This window comes from Chelon labrosus (genome assembly GCF_963514085.1).
Source record: "Chelon labrosus genome assembly, chromosome: 4".
Lineage (NCBI taxonomy): Eukaryota > Metazoa > Chordata > Actinopteri > Mugiliformes > Mugilidae > Chelon > Chelon labrosus.
The window spans coordinates 31032548-31044592 of record NC_140340.1 but is presented as its reverse complement, the minus strand read 5'-3'; the positions used below and the strand labels follow the sequence as shown (position 1 = coordinate 31044592).

At 40.5% G+C, this 12045-nt stretch overlaps 1 protein-coding gene across 1 annotated transcript in view; it reads left to right on the top strand.

Annotated features, from left to right (window-relative positions):
* Positions 1–1232: 1232 nt before the first annotated feature.
* The window catches only part of cdk18 (cyclin dependent kinase 18), a gene marked incomplete at its 5' end in the record, with an annotated part of 29921 nt that continues 19108 nt past the window's right edge, over positions 1233–12045 (top strand). Inside the window, 2 exons of the mRNA XM_084543793.1 lie at positions 1233–1350; positions 9143–9279. Coding sequence (XP_084399919.1) covers positions 1233–1350; positions 9143–9279 — 255 coding nt within the window. The remainder of the gene's footprint in view (positions 1351–9142; positions 9280–12045) is intronic.

Genomic DNA, 12045 nt, shown 5'->3' with positions numbered 1-12045 from the left:
TTGAATCCCATTATATGGAGTTATCCTGACTTAGGTTCAGGAACAAGATTACACCTCATGTCATTCTATTTCCTGCACTTACCCATAAAGGTGTGTCTTAACCCGCTCCGTTTCTGTTTGTCTCAGTTCTCAACCCCCACCCTCCTCATCCCTCTCTTTTCTTTTCTTCCTCTTCCATTTTTCATTACAGGAAACAGGTGGACAAGAGGCAGAAGCTTCCTGAGTCTTCTCCCTGGGTTCCTCCACTATCATTCATCTACACATTCCTCCGATTTATCCCTTCCCTTCAACCTCTCTCATCCCTCTATCCATTTCCCTCACATCCTGTCTACCACTAACCTTCTTTGCATCAAATAAGCTGTGGTCTTTGATAGTGAATCAACTTTTATTGTATGGGCCGGAAGGTTATATCTTATACTAAGACAGTCGATATATCATTTATATTGGGATGGACCCAGTCACTGTGTGTATTCTGTACTGCGTATGTGTTCATGGCATGTTCTTGACTATACAGTCTAACCTGAACTGTACTGCAGCAGACATTTTAATCTGATGATGAGCAAAGATTTCTCTAAGACGGTGATCCTGATGAGATGCTGCCTAAAAATAACAGTAGGGAATATGGAGCCTTGCTGTAATTGAACCCACCACACACATCTCTTAGCTGTTCGCAATAATGAGCTGAAACGCACACACGCACACACATATGCACTCATCCCATGACGGCAAAGAAATCGTGAAGACCCAATGATACCAGTCTCTGCTGCACACAGACCAGAGAAAAAGAGGAGGCTAAGAAGTGGTGCAAAGAACCGCAGACTGATACTAACTAGTAGGGCTGGCTGTGGTTGTGAAACCTTCCGAGGAAGAAAGTGTATTGATCAGCTGCTTTCCTGCTGCTTTCTGCCTCATTATCAGATGACACAGACGACTGTCTTTGAGTATGATGCAGTTAAAGGTTCATCAAAGCTTTACAACACGTACTGTAACTCATGTCATGTAGACAGTGTAGCAGGGAGTCTTCACAGTTCTTTCTTTTATTTATGCTTCACATAGCATCCACAGTATTTTTCTCAATGTGTCGCATTTAGAAAGTGTTCATTTAAATATAAAAAAAATGTTGCACCTTTAAACTTCTCTCTGAATGACATTAAAGAATGAACTGATAGTAAGTTTAGGTAAAAGTCCTCCTCTTTCTGACTTTCTTCTCCCAGAGTCCACTCCTCAGCACCATGAACAAGATGAAGAACTTTAAGAGGCGTTTCTCTCTGTCTGTCCCTCGCACTGAGACCATCGAGGAGAATGAGTTCACTGAGCAGATCAACCAGCTCAACATACGGCACACTCAGGGTAAGATCATGGATTTTTCAATCTCCATTTTTCCATTCGTGTGGATGTTACTTAGACATGTAGCACCCACCTAGACCAGACCAGGCACCCCCACCCCATAGCAATGACACTCCTTGATGGCAGCAGCCATCCCCAGCAGGATGCAGCCTGACACAGACACACACACAAAAAGACTTTAGGAACAACTAAAAAAAAAACATGAAGAACAGCACAAGGTGTTGACCTGGCCTCCAAATTCACTAGATCCCAAACTGATCAAGTATCTGTGGAATGATCCACAGAGGCCCCTCCCCTCAACCCATAGGACCCAAAGGCCCCCCATTAACGACATTCTGTTGCCAGACACCACAGGACACCCTCAGAAGACCCATGTCCATTCTCTGATGAGTCACAACTGTTTTGGAGGCACAAGGGAGACCTACACAATTTTAGGAAGGTGGTCATAATGTTATGCCTATTGGTATATGATGTATGATGAATCCAGAGATTTTTTTTTATTGTTGGTGGAGACCAAACCAAAACTACAGAATTGTGAGAGGATTCCAAATAAATGTTAGCATTACTCTGTGTCTGCTAGATGTGCCCACAGGTTGCCAAATCCGCTTTACAAGGTGATAACATCTCAGTGATTTGTTTTGAGCTTATGCCCCCATGCAACAAAAAACACCCATTAAAGTCTGCTCTAAGCATCTGTGCTAAAGGTAGGGAAAGACAAGGTCATGACCAAACTCATTTGTTAATCAAAAAAGAAAAATGTGGTCACTTTTAGTAATCATGTCAACTGTCACTTGAATCAGCAACTCCCCATGTTTTACAGTTCCTGGTCATTGTTGCTGATGGACTTGCAACTTTCCTGTTTAGGTTCACTCTCAACACCTTCATCTATCTCTTTCAGCTACAACAGGAAGCTGTTTTCAGCCCATATAAACACTCTAAAAGCAGTCTCTTAAAGTAGAGAGCAATATATTTCCTTCTGGTGGAGAAAAAAAAAAAAAAAAACCGAGCTAAAAGACGGCCGATATTGAATTACATCCATCATGCGGACACATTCGAATGAAAGGTAATGTACGTTAAATGTGTGAATGTGGGTCAAAGTTGTGTTCTCAACTAAAAATCTCTCATCCTCACTCCAAGGAATTAACAGAGCAAACTTTAAGCATTCACATCACATTTTTACAGTGTTAATTTCAAATCAGTTCAGTTCAGTGACAAAGTTAATTATATAGCAATAACAATCACAATTGCCTCTAGATGCTTTATAGAGCTATTGCATAACAAATAAAGGATTGGTTAACTAAGCATATTCAATTCACTGAACCCTGAGTTTTTGTACTGCAGTTCTGCAATCTGACCCAAATTTCAAATAGAAAATACAAAAAGCCTTCCTTCCGTGTCTGTAGCAGGCTCTCACAGATTAACCAGGGCTTTTCCGGCTATGACCGGTACTACCACTGAGCCACAGAAGATCAGCAGGCTTCAAAAGGGAAATGAGTTTCATGGTGGGATAAGTTGGGGTGGCAAATGCAAAGGAACTGAATACATTCAGAATTCGTTCATTGGGAGTCTCTTTGTTTGGTGGTGTTTTACCGTCCATAAATGCATCTGACTGATATATTTAGTACAAGAAAAGCCAATAAACACAACAACTATGAAGAAAAGGGGTTCATGCAAGGGATGCAAGCAAGGTCGCATTAGGTGAAGTGAAACTGATTCACTGTTAAGTGCACCAGCATTATAACGTAAGAATGAGGCGCAATCATCAGCTGCATCTGACTTGCTTGGATGTTACCACTCCAGTAATCAAAATCAGGCAACTAAAGCTCCTGCTGCTTATGTGAACATGCAGGTAGGTGAGGCTCTTATTCAGCTGCCTGGCGGTGAGAAGCAGCTGGCTGGCAGAGTCCATCAGTCTGCATCAGTGTCAGCTCATTAAGGTCAGCAAAGGTAACCGGTCAGGGACAGACAGAGAGAGAGAGACAGAAAGAGGACACAGAAGTAGAGATAAAGAAATGAGTGAAGAAGAAAGAGGACCGACTGTTTGACCCAAACCAAATAGCAGTCTGATGTTTACAGTCCTCTTAAAGCTTTACCGTTCCCTTCCTAGTACATGAGGGGTAATGGCATAGCTCATGGTATATACTGCGCTGTTTGTAAGGTGGCAAACATCATCTGGCATTTTTGCTACGATTCAGTCTTCACATGCTCAAAACATTTTGTAAATTTACATTTTTTAATTCTGTTCAGAGTCACTCATCAGAGGCAGTGGTGCTAAAGGAAGGGTTTGACATTTTGGGAAATATGCCAGAGCCAAGAGATGTAGTAATATGGATTATTATACACTGTATGAAGCTCATGCTAGGGGGACTAAGCTTAAAACTGGAAATAGGGGGACACCTAGTATGGCTATGTCTAGCATGCCCTTAGTTCAAAAAGCAGTGCAGCTCACTAATAAACCACAGACTATAATAAAGGATTTGTTTTTGTTATGTGCTTTACCTATTTCAGCTGGATATCAGCAGGAAGACGTGGATGGCTGATTTTTGGCTCTGAGTTTAGAATTTATGGTTCGTTGGAGATTGAAATGTATGCCAGCTAGACTGCCCCCACCCAAAATGTTTTTTGCAGGTAAAAAGTTGGTCTTGACTCTGCCCGCTGACAACTGATTATGCTCTGGCAAATATCTACTGGACCAGTCAAATGGTTTGGGTGGGCTTTATGTGGTGCTAAGTAACAGTGATGCAGTTATATACATCATCTGAGCGCCGTGGAGTTGAATTTGTTTACAACAAAATAGCTCTGATTGGTTGGAGGACTATCAAATTGCATGGAGAGGTTGAAACAGGCCCCATAATGAAATCCAAATAGAGTGTTGGCAGACTCATATTCTGAGAAGCATTCAGTCTGGCTCCACCGGGCTACAGAGACACCACAGGGACATAAATATCTATTTAAATTGATAACTTTCTGGCTGTATATACAGGACCCGCATACTTAATTCACAGATAAGAGAGTGTCATAATTTTTTTCCCATTGCAATAGGTGTCCCCAGTATGACCTTCCAATTAGTCTGAGCAAAGCTTCCTTCATCTGGTAGACATACGTAGCTTAATGATGTCATTACATCTTTCAAATGACCAGCATAAGGCTTTTACATTTAATGATTATCAATCATTTCAGAATTTATTAGCAATCGTGATGTCAGAAATGTATTTACTTTGAATTTAACACTCACAGAACACTTTATTAGAATACCAATCCATTGCAATCCAATACTACAGCAGATTAAGCTTTTACATTTACTTTTACAGCTTTTACAAAGCTTATACATTTTCAGATTTTGTTGGCACTAGTAACAGAAAAGTCCTATTTTTAGTTTTTGTCTGTTGTTAAGGTCATAGTGTGTGGTGCCCTGGCTTGGTAGGTGAGTTTTAAGCTTATGTTAAGGAGAGTTCTTCATAATGGTGTATCATTAATACTGGAGTGTATTGACATTTGACGTCATTGACATACCATGAATACAAAGGTAATATCTCTGATTGTAGGTTATTGATTCTTTTATTCTGTAGCAACAACACTTAGGTATTTGTCATATTGGTGCAAAAACACATATTGCTGAAAAGGTCACAGTATAAACAATAATTTATGAAGAGGCCCTGAGGAGTTTAACTGCTTCCTGTCTATCAAAGGATAACGCTCTATGATATAATTTATCTAATTTAAAATCAAGAATAATGAGATCAAAGTGACAGACACAAAGACGGAAACTCCTTCAGTGTCAGACCGCAGAGAACAGTCAACTCATTAGTATCATCTAACGATGCAAACACACAACAATACAAAAATATACACACATTTTCATCACGGCAAGCCTAGTTCATACTAACAAATCTTGATGTAGGCTAAATATATCTGTGTAAATGACTGTGTGAGGACACATTAGTGTGAGTTAGTGTCCTAAACGACAACTTTCCTGACTAATCACCAATATTTCACTTTAGGTTTGATCCTCTTGTTCACTGTAGTCCATATAAAGCTGTTCTGTCGAGCTCCTGTATGAATGTGCTAATGTTGTGTTGAGAGTAATCACATAAGCCACCATGACACATGGTAGGTCTGAGGAGAGCTACTCGGCAGGGAATAATGACTAATGATTCATGTCAGTCAATTTAAATCACTTCTATGTGACAGCGAGGTTGGTCTTTACATTATTACTCACCCACACACACTAAGCAAGCAAGTGATTTTCTTATCTTGGTTATGTACACTGGCTGCTGTCCAAAGCACACTACCAATTGCTTTTATAGTAATGGTCCTATTAGCCACGGTTCCCATCAACCTACCTCATGTAACTTAGCTAAAGTTAGCCTTTTCACGTGATGGAAAACATCGCCCACATGTTAACATGATCATTGTTAATGTGCTGGCTCATTTATAATCGTTCCCTTTTAGCTTTTTGTTATACAGCATCATTCAAAACAATGACCTATTTCCAACGTGTGTGGCCTAAAATCCTAAGCAACCAGTTGAAAGAATTTATTCAGTCATTCAGTCATTTTCTATAACCGCTTGTCCTCTGGAGGGCCTTGGGGGCTGGAGCCTGTCCCAGCAGTCATTGGGCGAGAGGCGGCGTACACCCTGGACAGGTCACCAGTCTATCGCAACTTACAATAGACAGACAACCATTCGGCCGATGGAGTCGAACCCAGAACCTTCTCGCTGTGAAGCATCAGTGCTAACCACCACACCACTGTGCCGCCCTGAACATATTTAAAGCGCATGTATATACAACAAGACAACCAAACACTGCTAATTCAAGTGAAGCTTGCAAATGAAATAATAACTTTTGAAAAGAAGAAGCATATGTATTGTTTTTCTTTCTCATTTGATGCCGTGGATCTGTTGAAGCGAATGTTACTTACTATGGGATAAGCGATCAAGAAGTGGACTAGTTACTAATTGTCTATCTAGGCAGTGCGTGAAAAATAAAAGGTAATGGGCTCACTTCAGACTGACTTAATGTTAAGGTTATGTGCTTGGTCCAAATGTATTCTTTCTCTGTGCCAATGATAAAGCAATATGCTATTTATAAGTACAGTATGTAAAAGTCTGTTTGGACTGATGTTGGTCATTCTCCTTCATTGCAAGCGTATTATTCAAAGCACATCTTCTAACCGTAATCTCAAATAAAACACAAGAAAAAAATGGATTTCAGTGGAAAAATAAAGTTTAACCCCATAGGCCCTATGCTGTTTCACAAACTTTAGCAACAAGCTCTATGAATAACGTGCACTAGGGAGAATACTGTCCCCTATACCAGGCCAGGTGAGATTTGAAAACTTCTCTTTTGAAAAACAGTGTAGTAAAGTTCTTAACTTCAGCTCTACCAAATTTGATACAACAAAACTAAGCAAAGCACATTTTAGTGATACTCCCACTACATGGACTGCCAAAGTAGAGGTGTTTGAGTAAAAGAAGGAATTTCAGACACCATTTTTCACCACGTTTTACAGCAGTGAAAATGCACTTAAGCCACTTGCTGATTGTATTGAACTGTGATTATGAATAAACATACCCTGGACATGAATTCTGCAAATATTTGTTAAGATTCTATGGGTATTTCTTCCCACATTCGTCTTGGCCTCTTTCTTCCTCTCACTGTAAGTATGGTTTCAGATGGAAATGCTGCAAAAACATCATGTGGTGCACCATATTGGATTGTCCTTTTCCTAACAAGATGTCTAGCAGGCATCCATCCATATCTCACGGCAATCAGGCACTATGTGTGAGAGTGAGGATGTGCATGTGTGTGCTCAAATCAGTGTCGCCGTTACTGACCCTAATTAGCATCAGGAGATCAAAGGAGTGCTGTAGCTGTGATATTCAAATGACTAGCAAACAGGTTGTCATTCCTTCCCCCCAGCTGGTTTAGACTGTCAATCAATATGACACACAGCGCGGCTTGTTAAAGGCCTCTTTATAGTGCAGTAAAAACTTGTTATTTAGATCCATGCAGACTTTTTCAAATCTGAGAGCTGCCCTGGCCTCTACCTGGTGCTTTAACTTGTCACTGTCACTGATACATCTGCAGCTTGTTGTATGATACTGTGTGAGTGCAGCATCATACAACAAGCTGTACTCTAAATATCAATGTTTGTGTGCGTACATGCAGTATAAATATGTGTGTGCTAAGTGGGAAACTGTAAAGAAACATACTGTATGAGACCTCCCCCTTAACACTGAGACCTGCTTCCCGTTGTTAGCTCCCATTGTCCCCATGGAAACAGAGCCCGCTTTTGTGTGGTAGCGCACACACAGGGCTGGAGGCTCTCAATGAATTGGAGACACATGTTCACCAAAACAGTGAGGTGGCCAATGCCCACCATTGAAACAGTAGATCAAACCACAGCGGAAATCTCACAGCCAGTAGCATTGAAAAGATGCCGGCCTGGCATCAAACACACATCGCTTACAGTTTACGGTGTTGTATGATGAGGATCAAAGTCCATTCTTCCCACCATCCTGGTATATAGTACGCCCATGCTGGTGTGCTCGAAATTTAATTGTTGGAAACGTTTGTTTCAATAGCTTTACCTGTGTATATATATATATCACAGATCGCAACAATTGCTGTAGCCTCCATGTGATTAACTTTTGCCAGTTTTCTATTTTATTTGATATGCATCATAGATAGACAGGAAGTGCACGAGGATAAGAGTAATATGGCATTCAACAAGGTCCAGCCAACCTGGGATGTCGAACCCGGAAGACCTGATGCCATTAGGCTTGTGTGGCACACACTTTTTTCCTCTGGCATTCCTGGTTTTATTTTGTAGTTTTAGTGCAGATAGACAAGAAATGTGGCGAGTAAAAGGGGACATGTCATAAAACAAAGGGAGCTACTAAAGCAGCAGTGGTTTTACCATAACTTCTTAAAGCAGAATTAATGTATAAATCTTGTTAATGTTTGATGTAATTTAGACTGCTTGTTTGTTTGTTTGCTAGAGACCAATGGCCATTCAGCTTTAAAATGTCTACATTATATCTACTATGTTAATAATACTAATTTGATGTAGTAATCACCAAACTGTTCTCTGTTTTGATCCTCACCAAAGACCTGAACTCCAACTCCTAAGCTTCTAAATGCTCTCTTGCCTTGATGAAGTCATAGCCAGAAAGTTATCGGTGTTGCCTTGACATAAAGACTGAAAACGGAGAAACATCCAGTTTGGTTCTAATCAGACTGGTGGAAAATATTCACCTGTCATTATGTTTAGCTCTTACAAAACACCAAATTGTCAATTAACAGAAGACAATTTGCAGTCAAGTATACGTTTTTGAAAAAAATCATAGCACCACTCTCTTCCTCTAACTTCCTGTCTGTGCCTCCACTCCTGTCTGATGCAAATGCCCAAACCGTTTTTAATAGATAGGAAAGAAGGGATTTAACTGATTACATGTACATTACACACTTAGTCACATCAGTATCAGGGTCAGATATACAGCTTTGAAGATGGATTTAATGGTTTGCATGGACCAGGATGCTGCCCTTGATGTGAAATCAGCTCTAGTTCTATGATTAAAGAACCATCTCTGTTGCAACTAACCATGGGGAGATCAAACCAAATGAGCTCAGAAACGTAACGAATGCAGAAACTTCCATCCAGAGGGTCACTGAATGGTCTGATGAGTATACAAATAGTGTGACTCACATACTGTGTTTTCACAATCACTAGATTTAAACCCATGTGAATGAATGCTCGTCCCTCCAGTGATTATTTTTCTTCTCTGTAAGGCCTGACTCCAGACAGACTGGGTCCTCAGTCTCACGATGCCAGCCCAGTGAGCCCTGAACCAACCACACCAGGAGCTCAGTCTCCTTCCCACCTCCACTACCACAGCAAGGCCCAACACAGACGTTTCTCCATGGAGGTAAGTAGCAGAGTGCCAAAGAGCACCTGTGGTAGGTCACAGGTTAATATGAAGGGAGGTTAACATGCTGTAGTCATATACACCAAGCTTTTATTACACTGTAATTCACATGTTGTCATTTCCGCGCTGATAACAAACTGTTATGGTTCAAGTGCACATTAAAAGAAAGAAAAGTCTGACTTACAGTAGTGGCACAAGTAGTTTGTCCTTCTGTTTAAACTCTTCCCCAGGAGTCAGTTCTCCATTTCCACCTCTGCAAGCTCAAACAGATGAGTCACCTCAGACGGTTTTAACCCACCCCACAGCACCAGACATTTTTTTTATTGGAAATGTGAGAGAGTTCACTGTTCCACCTTTTCAGAAAAATTCCCCATGGAGCAAGTGATTCACTCCAACACTTCCTCTGACTCCACTTGTACCAGACAGTCAAGTGAAGCTATGCCATGAGGGAAGTAAGCCCTCAGGAAGGTGCAGTGAAGACAGGAATAATGTTGTGACAGTGAGAAAGGCTGGGAGCTAAGACAGATCGCAGGAGCGTTTTTAAAGATGTACTTCTTTCTAATAAAAGGGTTCATAAGTTGTAACTAATTATTTTTTTTTTACAGATCTGTGAGGCATTAGTACAGACAATTTCATGGTTGCTGGAAGGTGAAAAATCTCTTTCTGGTTTCTAATGATGTCTCTTTAGTTTGCTCTTTCTTTCATCACAGCAACCTTTCCAAGGGACAGTCCAAACATTTACGTTGCCAAACAGAGCTGCAAAGCATTAAGACCAGAATGTATTCATTAACAGACGGTTAGCATTAACAACCCATTTGACATACTTGTCTTATTATTGTAGTAAAATAGTTCTTCATTAATTAATGACTTCTTACTCACCTACAGTGGAGATTTCACTGTTGACTGACCAGCCTTACATTCTAGAAAGCTCAACACACTACAACTTGAGAAAACACATGCAAATAGACAAAACACAAGCAAATTAAGAAAACTTTTTTTATCCATCGGCAGTTCATCACTTCACAGGGGCCTGGGAGCAATTCCATTGTGCGCTTCTTGCAGTGCGATTTTATGTTTGCTGGAGTTGTGAGTGTTTGCTAGTGTTGTGTATTTTTGCGTTTCTGTTGCATTGTGAGTATTTGCAGTGGACCTGTTTGATGCACCCTCGCCCTCGCCCGGGCATATGAAGTTGTATTAAGTTCTATAGTAATTATTACTGTGAGGATATTTTTTATATATATATATTTGACTTTCAGCAATGCAAAATTAAATTTTACCCTTAAGTTCATAGGTTGTCTTTCTGACACTTATGTAGCCTGGTTACCAACCAGCCTGGCACTTAAAAAAGAGAGATCAAGTCATATATTGAAATCTGATTGCTTGTGATTTTTCTGGCTTCAGAAGTTTTGCCTTAGAAAACTATTTGGGCATTTATAGCAGTATAGTTTATAGCAGTGCAAGCAAGCTAACTATGTGGCATGAACAAGTCAGTTTCAACTTATCTTATTAATTAGACATATGCTGATTGCTTCATAGTTCTTGGAGCCTATGATCTCATATGCTCTGTGGCTTCATCTGATATGCATGGTGACACCAGTGTTGCCAGATATACGATAACTGATGTGATAATTATCGTATACGATATACGATAAATACTTAGTACGATAGTACGTGAACACCCACAGCGCAGCTCATACCTGCATTGCTCCTCCTCACTGCCAATCACAGGAGCGTTCAGATCATGTTTGCCTGCGCCGCTGCACTGGCACTGCAATTGACTCAAAAAATAAGTAAACATGAGTTTGGTATGGAATCCGGCAGAACAGGATTCACACACATCCCTATGTTTAAGGGATTACTTCAACTTGTTGCTGGGGACGAGGATAAAGCCTTTTGCTGCTGCATTCAATTGCTGTCGGACATTAGAGTTCTCAAAAATCACGCCAAAGGAAATAAACCACACACAAAACGTAAAATGTCTGACTCCAAATCAAGTCTCCATTACCCAGTGTTTGCAACAAACGAATGAAAAAGCAAAACTGTAAAACACGGTCAAACTAGACATAATTAAGCTAGCAGGATTTCTGGCTGAACACAATATTGTCATGCGATCAGCTGATCATTTGGTGGAAGTAATAAAGGACATTTTCAGAGACTCTAAAAAAGCCCAGTTTGTATCTTGGACACATTAAGGCCACCGCAATTGCCAAGCATGTCATTGGAGATTGTTACTTTTAAAGATTTGTCAGAGATTATTAAAAAGAAGAAATTCAGTGTGTTGGTTAGTGAGTCAGCAGACATTGGAACAGTAACAACACTTTGCATCGTTGTTAGTGTTTTTGATGATGTTTCCAAATCTGTCCAAACCCATTTTTGGAAATTGGTTCAGCTATCATCTGATGAGAACAGAGAGTTTGTGACAGACTGAGCCTCAGTGGAAAGGCTATATAGAGAAATTATCAAGTCTTTCAGAGACGCCAACGTCCCACTGGAGAACATCGTGGGATACACATCAGATGGGTGCAACACCATGATGGAGAAAACAACTCGGTGTCAAGTTGACACTGAGCATGTCAAAAGATGACCTGCAAAACATGACAGTGAAAAAATGCATTTGTCACACATTGCATCTTTGTGCAAATGTGGCCTGCAAACAGCTTCCCCATATGTGTGAGGATTTACCCAGAGATGTATATGGCTATTTCAAAAAACAGCGGCAAGCAAGTGGCACAGCTCAAAGAATTTCAGGACTACTGTCATGTTGAG